The sequence below is a fragment of the Ochotona princeps genome, chromosome X (genome assembly GCF_030435755.1).
Source record: "Ochotona princeps isolate mOchPri1 chromosome X, mOchPri1.hap1, whole genome shotgun sequence".
Classification (NCBI taxonomy): domain Eukaryota; kingdom Metazoa; phylum Chordata; class Mammalia; order Lagomorpha; family Ochotonidae; genus Ochotona; species Ochotona princeps.
The window spans coordinates 47,825,375-47,840,982 of NC_080865.1; the positions used below are offsets into that span (position 1 = coordinate 47,825,375).

At 41.3% G+C, this 15,608-nt stretch overlaps 1 protein-coding gene across 1 annotated transcript in view; it reads right to left on the reverse strand.

Annotated features, from left to right (window-relative positions):
- The window catches only part of LOC101526347 (charged multivesicular body protein 1B2-like), a 91,111-nt gene extending 75,785 nt beyond the window's left edge, over positions 1-15,326 (reverse strand). Inside the window, exon 1 of the mRNA XM_058659009.1 lies at positions 15,289-15,326. Within this exon, the coding sequence (XP_058514992.1) occupies positions 15,289-15,295 (7 nt within the window). The 5' untranslated portion in view covers positions 15,296-15,326. The remainder of the gene's footprint in view (positions 1-15,288) is intronic.
- Positions 15,327-15,608: the final 282 nt, after the last annotated feature.

Here is a 15,608-nt window from a genome sequence, read left to right on the forward strand (position 1 = left end):
AGCTGGATGGGAAATGGAGCAGCTGGAACACCAACCCGCGCCCATATGGGATCCTGGCGCATGCAGGGCGAGGACTTTAGCCACTAGTTTACTGCACCAGATCCAGTACTTTTTTTTCTTAGTATCTTTGTACACACTGTGATTATTTGCAGACAGTCCTTCCCCCTACTAAGCAAATCCAGTATAGAAACAGTAGAAAGAGTGGGAGAATGAGGCAAAATAGCAGTGAATGAGTGAGGATTCCTAATATTCCTTCCTTGATTTGAAATTAAAATAATAAAATAGAAAAAAGAAGTCAAAAGTTTATGTAAGAAAATAGAAACTCTTTAAACATGTGAACACTTTTCTGTTCTTATCACTGAAAATATTTAGTCAGTGGAAACATCTGAATAGTCCATTTAATGCAAAATATTATCTAGTGTTGTGATACATAGTATATACACATTAGTCCAGTATGATTTCTGGTTTTCTCATCTACTAATGATTGTGGAATTTGACAAATTTTACCCATCCAGTGACTTAATTTTGACATGTAAAGTTTGCTCAGTTTGGCTGGCATTGAAGTGCAGTAGGTTAAGCCCTCACTTGTGACACGAGCATCCCATATCGGAGTTCCTTATTGAGTTTCTGGCTGTTCTGCTTCTCATCCAGTTCCCTGCTAATGTGTCAGGGAAGAAAGTAGAAGATGGCCAAAATACCTGGTCCTGTGCTGCACAAGTGGGAAACATAAATAGAGTTCTGGGCTTCTGGCTTGGTCCTGGCCCAACCATGGCAATTACAGCCTTTTGGGAAGATGGAAGATTTTCCTGTCTCTCCCTCTAACATTATAGTCACTGTGCCTTTAAAATAAGTAAATTAAAAATCTTCTAAAAGTTACTCATGGTTATATAGTCATTGTTGTATACTTCAATTTCCTGATAGTCTGTATTTTCTGATTAAGTTAAAATTTTCCATTTGGATGTACACTGCACTCAACTGTAAACATGACTGTAATAGTGAAAATAGCTGCTAACAGGGGTTTCCTGAGCTTCTATATTTTTGTTGGATATAATTATCCCCTTTTGTGGACTACCTTTCCCCTTTTGTGGACTACCTTTAGGTAGTGGCAACTAGGGGCCAAGGACAGCAAAGGTTATACTCGAGGGACTGGAGTGATATAGCAGGTATAACTGGTGCCAGCGAAGCTAGCATCCGATATGGGTCCTAGTTCATGTCCCAGTTTCTTCACTTCAATCCAGTTCTCAACGAATAGCCTAGAAAAAGCAGTGGAAGATGGTCAAACTTCTTAGGCTCCCTGATACTCACTTGAGGTGGTACAGTTTAAGCAGTCGCCTGTGATGCCAACATCCCATTGGACACCAGTTTAAGTCCCGGCTATTCCATTTCCAATCAGGTCCTTACTAATGTGCCTGGGGAAACACCATAACATGCATCAAGTTCTTGGTTCCTCCCACCTTCGTGGGAGAGCGAAGTGAAACTCTTGGCTTTCGCTTGGTCCAGCCCTGGCTGTTGCAGCCATTTGGGAAATGAATCAGTGGATCCAGAGCACTCCCTCTATCTCTCCCTATCTCTGTAACTCCGCCTTTCAAATAAATAATCTGGAAGAAAGAGGGGGAAAAATAGTGGTAAAGATTGATACTGTGAGTAGAGAGAAAAAGACTTAAACTTTCCAAACTGAAAAAAAATTCACTTGCTATTAGAAACAAAGGTAATAGTATCCATAATACAGGAAATATTTACTTGTAAGCATGAGATTTTACACAGACTTGCTTATGAAGAAAAAGATAGGAATTAATATGGATAATCATTAGTTAGAAGTGACCATGATAAAAAATGAAAACATTATTGAAAAAGCATTAAACATTCCCAAGTTTAGAAGGACTGGTGGAAATCTCAGCATTCTGAGTAAGTGAAATATTATATGGTAATATAGATGCATATAATATGCTTATCATGACACTCAATTTTCTAAATTGTTGGAAAGGCTTGAGAAACACACTTCCAAACTGAGGAATCAAGAAAATAGGTATGAAACAAAAAAATATATCTTTGACATTTGCTGCAATTGTGTTAAAACCTCTTACCATGAACAATAATGATAAATTTCCATGTTAGAGCACATAAAATGGGCTCAATAACAATCGTAATTATGCAGTTTGGTTCCTGACTGGAGAAATTCGATCTAGAATGCTACTGACATATCAGGTTAAAAAGTCAAGTGAATCATGTCAATAAACCTGTTTACTTTTTCTAAGTTTCTAAATGATCAAACCAACTTTTAAATAATCACTTTTATAGGAATCTGCTCATATTTACAACTTGGTATATTTAGTTAAACATTCCAACTTTACACATTGTGCTACTGTGTAAAGAATAAAGAGTGGAGAAAAGACTCTAGGGTCCCCAAACATGAAATGATCCCTGCGATACCCCAAGAGCATTGCTTATTTCAGTAGTCATTCCATCTGTGTTAGCAACCATTTATGAGAATGAAAGAAAGCTTGTGATTAACAGTTCCTCATCTTTACTCCTTTTCATATTGTTCAATTTCCTTGACAGTCAAGTAGTTAATTTTGTTTTGTTAGAGGAAAGGTTCTATTTTAATCTCTTTCCTCTTGTCTTCTTTCAAAAGAGGGGACAAGAAGGGGCTGTAATGTAGAGGATCCAGGTTACTTGAAGGTTTTCCATGAAGCAGAGCCACTTGAGGATCAGTTTTGTGTGTGTGTGTGTGTGTGTGTGTGTAGAATATTTGCTATATTGCCTTCCTTATAATTATTAAGAAATAACACTTTTTGTCAAATAGGAAAATGGCTTCAAATAATCTGTTTATTTAGAAAGGTTTTCATTGTATTGTTGTTCTCCATAGCATAGCATCAGTGAATTCAACATTCACTTAACATGGTAAACTTCATAATGGAAGGAATGCATATCAGTTGTGCCTGCCACGCTATGCTTGGTATGGAACATCTTGCTTGGCAAATAGAAGAATCTCAATAGCTATTGAAGGAATAAATGTATGGCCTACTGTAATCTAATTGTGTCCTCCATTTCACAGAAACAGTATTGCTACGTATCACCATTTACCTAATGGTTCTAATGAACTTTAAGAATTTGTCTCAACTTTAAAGATGACACAGTTTCATTTTACAGGATGAATGTTTTTATCTCTTTAAGTCTTTCTACTTCACAGCCTTCTTAAATGATTGTAGATCTTTAAATCTGTTTTCTCCGTGTATCCCACAGATTCTCCTCTCTACGCTCTAAATGTAGGTGATTCAAGGATTCTCTTATGTGCGTTTTTTCTTATTTTGCTCTCTCCCCAGAACTGAACACGTTTACACTTTGTTATATGTTAAGTGTGTGATGATGGAACAATCAGTATGTCCAGTTAAGTAGCTTCCAGAAGCATTCTGACTACTGGCAAAGTATAGAATGTGGTAACATAGTCCTGGTCAAGCATAAAATGAGTGGCATATATTCAAACTGGCTAGATATCTCTGCCCAATAGGCCATTTTTCTATTTTATTTGGAGACAGTGACAGATTGTATTTCTTTTTTTTTTTTAGAAAAAAAGATTTACTTATTTATTATTGGAAAGGTAGATTTACAGAGAGAAGAAGAGACAGAATGACCTTCCATCTGCCGGTTCACTCCCCCAGGTGGACACAACGGCCAGAGCTGAGCTGGTCAGAATCCAGGAGCCAGGAGCTTCTTCGGGTCTCCCACACAAGTGCAGGGTCCCAAGGCTTTGGGCCATCCTCGACTGCTTTCCCAGGCCACAGGCATGGAGCTGGATGGGAAGTGGGGTAGCCAGAACATGAGCTGGTGTTCATATAGGATCCTGGTATGTGCAAGGCGAGGATTTAGCCACTGAACTGTCATACTGGGCCCAACAGCTTGTATTTCTTAACCAGTGATGCTGATGAATGAGTCCTCATAACTGAATAAGATGAACATGTCATCTCATTTTGTAAATAAAACAGCCATAATAAAAACAGACATTGAAAACATGGTAAAAAAATAATAGGATAAGTGAATTTAAATAGTTTGCATCCTTTTAGAAGCAAAGCATTTCTGCTGAATTTTACGTTAAATTAGCTGAGTATACAACGATGCGACACCTAAGGAACTGTATCATGAGAAATAAAAAAAAAAGTGGCGTGAAACCTGGGGTGAAATACCAAAACGATCCAGAAGAGAGCAGCAAAGAGAAGAGAATTACAGAGAAAATGGGCCACACAGAAATCATACAATAAAAACAACCCCGAAATGTCAGGATTGCTAACAAATAATGAAACAAGTTGCATGTGTATATTTTAAACAGTTCTTTAAAACATAAATGCATAGAAAGGTAAGATATAAAGGCAGGAAAAGTCATCATAGGTATTCTAAAATATTTAGGTATAATTTAATTTGTATTAATCAAAAGAAATTCAGAAGCAGCATTAATTTTAAAAGGAGCTGCTATAAAATGATAAAAATACGTTTATCAAATAATTATACATTTTGTACACACCTCTAGAATTTCCTCAAAGTCTCTCTGTATATTTGTATATTAAACTGACAGAAAAACTGATAAATCTTGGGAGATTCAGCTAACTGAACGAAGAATGGATACGAAAGTGATGAAAACTCCTTAAAAGAATTAATAATTATATAATTGCCAGTCATGCCCATAAAATTTGAGAATGCATATCTCCCAGAATATGAAACATATGAAAACTCAATTTAGTGACTCATAAAGAATCTGAAATAAGATAGCAGATAAACCTGTAATCTAACTAAACCCAATACTTATTTCACAAATATATGAATTCTAATCACAGTTTTTCCAGGAATCTGAATCTATTGTAATATAAAATGTTAATTAAAATATTTATTTGGAGATAGAAAAGCAGCTATATAAACATGTTTTAAAGAACAAATTGTATTGAATGTTTTTAAAAAGATATAAAGGTGAATGAAAATGAACTGAGTGGAATGTTGCTGTAGAATGTAGCTAATGTGATATTCACAAGGAATTTTTCAGGTTTAAAAGCCTTAGATTAGGAAGGAAAAAAGCAGAAAATTAATATGATAAGCAGTCATTTTACAGTTAGGAAGAGGATTGGACAAAAAAAACAAAAAGAAAAAAATACAGGAATAAAATTAAAAAGTATATAATAGGTAGGATCAAAATACCCAGATCGTGTTCTCGGTAAACAAAACAAAGGTGCCAGAATAGAAACTGATCAAACAAAAAGATAAGGCATACCAAGTCTAAATATAGAAGGAGATATAAATGAGCTAAAGTAGGTGTTTTTATTTATGTAGAACAACACATTTCATGCATTTCATGGATATAATTTTGAGCACATAAAGATATTTCCCGGGCCCGACGGCGTGGCCTAGCGGCTAAAGTCCTCGCTTGAACGACCCGGGATCCCATATAGGCCGGTTTGAATCCTGGCAGCCCCGCTTCCTATCCAGCTCCCTGTTTGTGTCCTGGGAAAGCAGTTGAGGACGGCCCAAAGCTTTGGGACCCTGCACCCGCGTGGGAGACCCGGAAGAGGTTCCAGGTTCCCGGCTTCGGATCGGCGCGCATCGGCCCGTTGCGGCTCACTTGGGGAGTGAATCATCGGATGGCAGATCTTCCTCTCTGTCTCTCCTCCTCTGTGTATATCTGGCTGTAATAAGATGAATAAATCTTTTTTTTTTTTTTTAAAAAAAGATATTTCCCAGTTTCCCTGCCTCCTCCTTCCATTTTTCCTTTCTGTTTTAAAGATTTATTTATTTTTATTGGAAAAGTAAATTTACCGGAGAAGGAAGACAGTGAGAAAGATTTTTGTGTGCTGGTTCATTGCCTAAGTGGTCACAATGGATTTACAATTTTATTTTGATGTAAAACCCTTGGACATTCATGTCATTTTTATAATGATTTTTTGAAGATCGCCTGTATGCAAAATTTCAAAAAATTTGTGCAAAAAATAAAATCCCTTTTCTATGGTTGTCCGTTTTTATGTTTTAAAATCTTTTATTTACTTGAAATAAACATTTGAAAGGTAGAGAGACAGAACTAGCTTCCATCTGATTTGTTCAACAGACAGAAAGAGAAAGAGAGAGAGGGAGAGGGAGAGGGAGAGGAAGAGGAAGAGGGAGAGGGAGAGGGAGAGGGAGAGAGAGAGAGAGAGAGAGAGAGAGAGGGAGAGGGAGAGGGAGAGGAAGAGGAAGAGGGAGAGGGAGAGGGAGAGGGAGAGAGAGAGAGAGAGAGAGAGAGAGAGAGAAAACATTTGCTGTTTTATTTCCCAAATGATTCAAACAGCCAGGGCTGAGTCAGGCCAAAGCCAGGAGCTGGGAACTCAACCCAGGTCTCCCATGCAAGTAATAGGGATCCAGGTGTTTGAGTGATAGGGATCCAGGTGTTTGAGTGATAGGGATCCAGGTGTTTGAGTGATAGGGATCCAGGTGTTTGAGGCATCGCCTGCTACCTCCTAGGGTGTGCACTCACAGGACACCGGAATCACAGGTGAAGCTGGGAGTAGAACCCCAAGATAGGATAGAGGCATAGAATCCCAATAGAGGACACAGGCATCCCAAGTGGCATTGTCAAGCCCTGTGCCAAATGCCCGCTCTCCTGGAAACATTTTAGTGCACACCCATGCTAGCACACACACTCACAGATGGATACTGTCCAGCTTTCTCTAGGCAAATACTCAAAGTGTCTGGAAACAGCTGACACTTTGTCTGAGTCTCCAAGTCAGAGAGCTAAACAGGAGGAAGGTGGAAGAGAGGAAAAATGGCAAACTAGGCAGAGGTCAGGGAATGACAGTGGAGGCCAGCATATCTGAAGTACAAGGTGCTGTAGCCTTGGATTACTTAGTACCTCCTCGAGAGGGAATCGTAGTCATTCACTACATGTTAACAAATTTCATTGTTTAGCAGTTGTGATCTTTCAGTCCATTAAAAAGAAAAATTTCCCATCACTGTTTTCAGGGGGCAAAGAAAAATCAAAGTGTTTTTGTCTTTTGTTTTTGTGGCTACCTACACTTGTGACTAGCCACGGAAGGATTATTCCAGCAATATTATTTTTTATCAAGAAATAAGTATTCCCAAATTTACAGCCCATTAAAATGTCTACAAAATAGTACAGCAGCATTTCAACTTCACTTCATAGTTGATTTAGTAGCTGAATTGATACCATTATTTTCTAAATCAGAAATCTATTTTAACCACTTCAATATGTAGATAATCACCTCTTGTAATACACATAAAGTGTGATTATTTAAACAGCAAGCATGTGAATTAAGAATCTTATACTTTCTTTATTAAAGTAACCAAGAGTTAAGAAGCAAGATTTTAGTCCTAAAAATGTTTGGATTTTTGGCTTACTGATGTCAGGGAGAGAGAGATCAAGAGAGAGATATTCATGCTTCATCTGCTGGTTCATTCCACAAACATCACGAATAATCAGGGCTGGGGTGAGCCAGAGCTAGGAGACTAGAACTCAATCTAGGGCTCCCACACGGACTTCAGGGACCCACATATTTGGTTCATCATCTGCTGCCTCCTGTGACGCATTAGCCGGGAGCTGGATTACAAGTACAGTAGCCAGAACTTGAACTGGCACTTCGACTGAGGACAGGCATCCCAAGTGTCAACTTGACCTGCTGTACAGCTGCCACCATGTTTCAGTGATTGTTTGATGCACAATTAAACCTTCTATTTCAAAAGTAATTTTCCTAAGGACTCAATGGATTTTTATTCCTATTGCTGTCCTTGCAACTGCTATACTAGTTAGTAGTTTTAATATCTTAATTAACTAACATTCTCAAACACTAGATAGCATTCTACATAAGGAGATTCTTTTAAGCTCAGGTTAAGGTTCACTTTTTAAATGAACAAACTATTTTAAAGCAATTTTGATAAAACTTTAAAAATAATTAATATTATTTCTTTAAGTAATTGAAAAGGGGGTACATCTTCCTAATCACTCTGGATCTACATCAGAGCTGCTGGTAATTTTTTTTTAATGTGATAGCTAGCTTTCCTTTTATTTCTTCAGTATCAGGCTGTTCGTTTTCATTACTGTTTATATAGGTATGCTTTATAGTTATCCACGCTCTCTCATGCTGATGTATGTTCAATAAATTAGAAAGGGGAAAATGTTAGAACTCAGAACAAAGTAAAAGCTTTTTAAAAAATTATTTTTTTTAAAATTTGAAAGTCAGATTTCATAGAGAGAAGAGAGATCGAGATTTTCCATCAGCTGGTTCGCTCCGCAAATAGTCACAACAGTCAGAATTGTGTTGATCCAAAGCTTAGAGTCAGGAACTTCCTCCAGGTCTCCGATGCAGGTGCAGGGGTCCAAGGCCTTGGGCCGTCCTCCACTGCTTTCCCAGGCCACGAGCAGGGAGCTGGGTGGGAAGTGGGGCAGCCTGGACTGGGACCAGCACCTACATGGGATGCTGGTGCCAAGGGATGGGAGATTAGCATGTGCCACTGCACTGGCTCCACAATAAACTAACTTTTGACTTACCATGAAAGGTGGGACAGAGAGCTCATGATAGGCAGCTAGAGATTGAACTTAAAGCAATACCCAGTTCTCCAACTCACAATCACCATCTTTTTAATACTTAATCTAGATAGTAGAATTTATACCCAGAGGTGCTTTAGCTGCCTGGGCTGGATTTATTTGTTCTCTTTGAGTGTTTGCACATCCCACCATGAGTGCTTTTAAGTATATATAAACATTAACAATGGTTCAGAGAAAAATCTCCACTAATGGCAATAGATTTTCCTAATCCTGCCAAAATCTGGGTAAACCCAAACTATCAACTCAGTGACAAAATCACTCCTTTGGCCCTTCATATTGATATACAAGAAAATGAAGCACTCTTCTGAACATTTCAAGAAAATAAGTCATTCTCCACATTCCAGCTTCAGAAAATCAAAATTTAGAGCATTCTAACACAGCTTTGTATGGTGGCATACTGGATTAAGCCACTGCCAGTAATGCCAGTAGCCTAAGGGGCCAGTTCAAGTCTGCACAGATCCAGTTTTCTGCGAATTTGTCTGGAAGACACTGGAAGATGGCCCAAGTCCTTGGTCACTGCACCATGTGGAGACCTGCATGGAGTTCTGAGCTGGCCAACTCCTGGCCATTGTAGACATTTAGGGAGTTAACCACCAGATGGAAGACATACACCACTTTAAATTCTGTTTTTAACTCTACCTTTGAAATAAATCATTTTTATTATTATTATTATTATTATTTTTAAAAAAACCTCACTATAACATATAAAGGCACCTTTTTAATTTTTTTTAAACAAATGTACCTTTTAATAGAGAATATCTCTCAGTAAGACTCACTTTCAGGAGTATCTTGGCTAGGTTTTCCCATAAAGTGATTGTGTAGATTCATTTTGTTTGTTTTCAAAGTCAAAGCAAAATCTGCAGTTGGAACATCAATGTACAGAAAGAAGTGGCTCCATAAAATCCACAGAACTTGTCAACCCAAAGTGAAATGTGATGTATGTTTGGAGACACTGTTGAAAGAACCGATTTGGAAGTCCAGCCCCAAACTTTTAGTCGTGTATTCAAAGCTTTGACTTTCTCAGGTCAGTCCACCTGTCTTCCAGTACGACTTCAAGAGATAGTATATACAAATCTCCAACTCAAGGCTTGCTGTGAGTGAGTGCTCAATAAATGATAGATATTATATTTATCTCCTCATGAATTTGCTGGTCACCTATCTTAACTGTGTAATATGAATAGAGAGGAAATAAAAAGTGAAAATATTTCTTTAAAATAATCTGTGTATTTGTAATTACAGTGATAATAGGCAACTGGTGGAATCCAGCTATGTCGTAATAGATTACTGCAGTAAAATTTAAATAAAATGAATCTTTATACTTTTATGCATTGTATACATAAAGTAGTCTTAGTTTAAGACTGAATTCAATTCAATCTTCTTCGTGAAGAAAAATGATAGATCACTCTGGGGATTTGTGCTAGAATTCGCTGGAGTCATCAGGATGGTACAGTGGGTAGAGCTGCCACTTGTAGTGCTGGGTTTGATTTGTGGTTCTTTCGCTTTTGAAATAGTTCTCTGCTAATACGCCTGGGAAAGCAGGGAAGTTGAGCTATTGCTTGGGACACTGCCACATACATGGGAGACCTGGATGAAGATCCAGGCTCGAGGCTTCAATCTGGCCCAACACTAGTCTTTGCTGACATTTTAGAGGCTGAACCAACATATGGAGCATTCTCATGGTATCTCTCCTGCCTGTAAGTCTGAATTAAAAAAAAAAATTAAAAAGACTTATTTTTTTTTTAAATGAGATTTATAGTAAACGCATGTTCCACTGGTTGCACTGAAGTTGGTAGAGAAACAATAAGTAAAAATAAGCTTTACAAACATAGTAGGGTACACTTATTTCATTTTAAATGCTAGGAGCAGGACTGTGTAATGTGTGCATAGAAGTAAAGGTTGAAATAGAAGAGCTTAAGAGGAAGAGTAGCAAAATAATGTGAAAATACAACACACACATAAAAACTATGCATTGTTTTGTTTTTCATTGACACTTATTTTTAAAATCTATTTATTTATCTTAGAAGTAGACAGAGAGAGATCCAATCTGTTGATTAACCTCACAATGGCACACACGCAGAACACTCAATCCGGGTCTCCTTATTGGATGGAAGGAACTCCATCTCTTGGGTCATCACTCTGTGCCCCAGGAGCCATAGCAGAAGGAAGTTGGGTTCAGGGGCCAGAGCCAGGAATCAAACCGAGGCACTCCAGCGCCAGACACTCTTCATCTCAACAGGCCAAAGGAAAGGCCCACCTCTCCTGGAAGTTGGATCAGCCCTTGTATTGGGGGAGGTAGAGCTTGGGATGAGAGAATAACAGTGAGCTCTCAGAACTGAGAAGAACCTGTAGTTCCTTTGTCAGTCTCCCAGTTTTACTGATGTGGAAACTGAAAAGCTGAAGCCTAGGGATGGATGGCTAAGGAGTAACTTCTAGATGCATGAAAAATGAGGAACAGAAACACAGCTCAACTGCTTGCTGTTGGCATTTTCCCATTTCATAGGAAATTACTCAAAAACGGCCTCAAACGGAGTAAAAACATGAGCCATAAACAACCCGTACACTTCACACTTGCTGTAAAACACAACATTCTCCTGACTGGCCAGGCCATAAATCACAAGACTGCTGTGAGGAAACACATTTGAGAAGCAAATTAGAAATATTATTAATATCTTGGTCAAAATACATCATGCCACATTAGCTGACACAGGCAAAGCCTCAGCAACTGCATGTAATTGATTTCTACTTTAGGATCTGGGTGATTTGCAAGACTTAGACATTTTTAAGGTAGTTGGCAGCCTGAGTTGTCTGGGCAACCACAGAAGGAAACAGTGATACAAGTTCTGAACATCGCCTTCTCTCATAGTATCCACAGGATTAATCTCCCACTGCACTGTCACTAACAACATTTTCACGGTGCAGTTCCTTGGAGAATGACAACAGCTTTAAATAATCTGGTCTATATATGCAGTACTAAAATATAACAAGAGGCTTACTATTTCTAGGAGGTTATTTTATTACAAAATGCACTATTAAAAATATTTATTTTTATTTGAAAGACAGATTTACAAAAGAACAACAGAAAAATCTTCCCTTGGCTAGTTCACTCCCCAAATGGCCACAATGGCTTCAGCTGAGCTGATCTGAGGCCAGCAGTCAGAAGCTTCTTCTGGGTCTCCCATACGAGTACAGGTGTCCAAGGATTTGGACCATCCTCCTCTGCCTTCCTAGGCCTTGAGCAGGAAGCTGGATGGGAAGTAGAGCAGCTGGCACATGCATTAGTGCCCTAACGGAATGCTGGTGCTTGTGTGTGGAAGATCAGCCTGTTAAGCAACTGTGCTTGTCCCTCAAAGAGGTTATCATGTTTACATGAGATGAAAAAACAAAACAAACAAAAAATACTCTTTGGCGTGGCTGTTGTGGCACAGCCAGTTAAGTCACAGCTTGTGAAGCCTACATCCCATATGGAATGCTAGCTTGATTCCCAGCTATTATCGTTCTGGTCCAGTTCACTACAGATGTGCCAACGATGCAGGAGATGATGGCTGAAGTACTGAGTTCTTCTTGTTTTCATGGTAGACAACGATGGAATTTTGGGTTTTGGCTCCGGATTGGGTCACCTGCAGACATGAATTTGGCCCACTGAAGAGTAAAGCAGGTCAAAGATCTCTGCCTCGACCCTTCAAATAAATTTTCAAATATTAAAAAGAAAATCGCTCTCCTAGCATTCATCTCAGTTAATATGTCCTGCTTGTTAACAGTATTTCTACCCACCCATGTGTGTGCCATGCCTTCACTAACCAAAAGCTACTCAAAGCTGAGGAGATGGGGACCCAGTCATGGCATGGTGGGAAAAGCTGCCACCTGCATAGCTGGCATCCTGTACGGTTACTGGCTCACATCTCGGCTGCTCCACATCTCAATCCAGTTCCATGCAAATGCAGCTGCAGAGTAGCCAAGGATAGCTCTTGGGGTGTCTGTTACCAAGTAGGAGACAAACACAGTCTTGGCCGTTGAGCGATCAAGAGTGAACCAGCAGATGAAAGATATCTCCCTCTATATCCGCCTTTCAAAAAAATAATAAAGATAAAAATAATCCTTTTTTAAAAAAAGTATCATAAGTCTCTGTGTACCTGTAACATGGGCACAGTGCTTAGTTTATATTAGACACTCAAATACAAGTTGATACTTGACTAAAAGTAAAAGGTCATTTGAACATTCTGTTCGTACTATGAGTCTAGGCAATCAATGAAAATATTTTCAATGCTGAAAGGTAATGACCTCATATTCCAGGTATTAAGAGTCTGATGGAAGAGCTAGGTAAGACGCCATATGACAAGGAAGACAGAGTTAACAAAGTGTGAAAGCACACAGGAAAAGCAGCCCCAAGCAGAAAGTGATAGGAAGTGGGACTATGGTATCCTTAGGCTTGGCTGGGAAGCAGGTGAAGAGAATAGGAAGAAAGAAAGATTCCTATAAATGAATGCAAAATACTAACTGTAAGAAAAGTATCATGTGCCTTAAAAAGCTGAGAGCCAAGGCATCCTGCAGGAGCCAAAACAAAACAACAGGAAAAGCAGCATGGACCAGGGAGTTATAGGGTAATTTCCTAATTGGAGTGCAAGTCACTGTAGCGTTCCTACATAACAATACAAGTGGTGCCTTTGTAAAGGTGACACGAGGTCCAGCTCAAGTTTAGTTCAATGCATTTCTGGAGGACAGGTCACTGCCCTCTTCTCTACACCGGTGGAACTGGATGGATGGCGTACAGAAATAATCACAGCCAAATGGTCTGAAAGGAGGTGAGCCTCCTCCCTTCATGTGACTCAAGGGAAGATTGGTTTTTGTTAGGTATTAAACTATTGATAACAGTGCCGTTAACCAAGTCTTGGCAGGCGTTCCTGACAGAACAGGTTAGCAGCCACTTATCCTGCTGTCAGTGGAAATCACACAAGGTCACCCTCACTAGGGAAAACTAACTGACACTATTGCAGCAGGAAGCAAGAATATCTTGAGAACTGATTCCAAACGGCCATCCCCACCCCCTTGAAAAAGAGATAACAATATTCACCGTGTCTTCTTATTTACCGGGGGCATATTCCAATCATGCGAGCTTTAGGAAGCACTTTCATTTCATCTTCAGCACAGCTGTGTAAACTTGGTGGGTCACTTAGGATGTGCTATGGGATGAGTAAACTGGGCATGGCAGAGGTTGGGGATTTGTGCTGTCTCACAGGTGTCTTAAGAGGAAGTGGGAATGGGCCCGGTGGTGTGGCCTAGTGGCTAAAGTCCTGGCCTTGAATGCCCCAGGATCCCATATGGGCACTGGTTCTAATCCCACTTCCCATGCAGCTCCCTGCCTGTGGCCTGGGAAAGCAGTCCAGGACAGCCCAAAGCCTTGGGACCCTGCACCCATGTGGGAAACCCGGAAGAAGTTCCTGGGTCCTGGCTTCGGGTCGGCACAGCACAGGCCATTGAGGTCACTTGGGGAGTGAATCATTGGACGGAAGGTCAGTCTCTGTCTCTCCTCCTCTCTGTATATCTGAGTTTCCAATAAAAATAAAATAAATCTTTTTAAAAAAAAGAGGAAGTGGGGTTTAACACTGATCCTGTGACTCACTGTGCAGTGTTCTTTATGATGGCAGTAAGCTGCACTTTCCTTAGCTACAGTGACAAGTGGGCCTGCTAGCCATGCATGTCTCTTCACACCAAGCATGTCCCTCAAGGGTGCGTGTTTTATGACTGCTTTATGTTGGCACATGATGCAGTGGTTGCACTGCTCTGTGTATGCCTTATAAACCTCAAACCCCTTCAGCAGCCCTCTTTGTTAGCAAAGCCACAAAGTGATGACAAGAGCTATAAAACCATTCCTGTCATGCACATTTTGCCAGTTTCCCGTTTCATTCCAGGGCAAGATACCCAGCTCTTGTATTCTGTATGACACCAATTGCTGAAAGAGGGAATGACAGCGACGTGGAGATCCTGTGATATCTTTTCACTTGTAAAAAGCACTTTTGTCCTTCTGCAAGCCAGGGCTCCCTACAGCTTGGTTCTAAGCCCCTCCCAGTGCTTAAGTGGGGACACAGGTGCGCTTGATGACTGTGGCAGTTTGGGGGCGCTTTGCGAGCTTCCCCAGACGGTGAGTGCACAAGCACCCTTACTAACAAGCCAACCTTTATCCTAAGGCGCACAAGGGTCCCAGGCACTTCCTCTCCCTGCCATCACTTCTGACAAAGGGCGGCCTGCAGCATGACGGAGGTCTCCACCGTCCTAGTGCACTGGGATTGTACCTGCCGCCCCCACAGCCTTGAGAAGGGCTGGCGCTCTGCTCCTTCTCAGTTTCCTAAGGGGGCGAATTCCCGAAAGGACAGGTGACCACAGCCTGCAACAGGCAGGGTTCTGCTCAATCATCTTCCCAAACCAGTCCGGCGACTTTGCTGACCCTTCCCCTAACACCCCACGCCCCCAGACTGCAGCATCTCGCCAGCCAGCAGAAAACAAAAGCAGAAACAACAAACAAGCTGCGGGAGCCCAGCCGTCCGCATTGGCGCCCCGGCTCTGCGACCGGACTCCACCACCAGGCGCCTCCCGGGCCCCCGCCCCTGGACCCTATCCCTGTGCCCTACCTGCCGGACTCCACCACCAGGCGCCTCCCGGGCCCCCGCCACTCGTCTCGGTCCCTGTGCCCTACCGGCTGGTTTCCAGACGCGAAAGGATACTCTCCATGCTCGCCACGGTCCCCAACTCTGCCCCGATGAAGGCCTCACGCCGGGAGCCGCCTTGGGTGTCCCCTCCCGTTGTAGCTCTGCGAGGGGCGGGGCCGAGCGCAGCCGGGAGCGGGGCGAGGAGCAGGGAGGGGCGGGGCCGATCACAGTAGGGGGCGGGGCGGAACGCAGCACGGGCGGGGCCAGGAATAGAGAGGAGTCGGGCCGAATGCAGACGGGGGTGTGGCCGGGAGCCCTGCTGATCAGGGGGCGCCTCAGGTTGGGAGTCGCCATGGATGTCACCTCCCGTTGGCGTCCCGCCTGCGAGGGGCGGG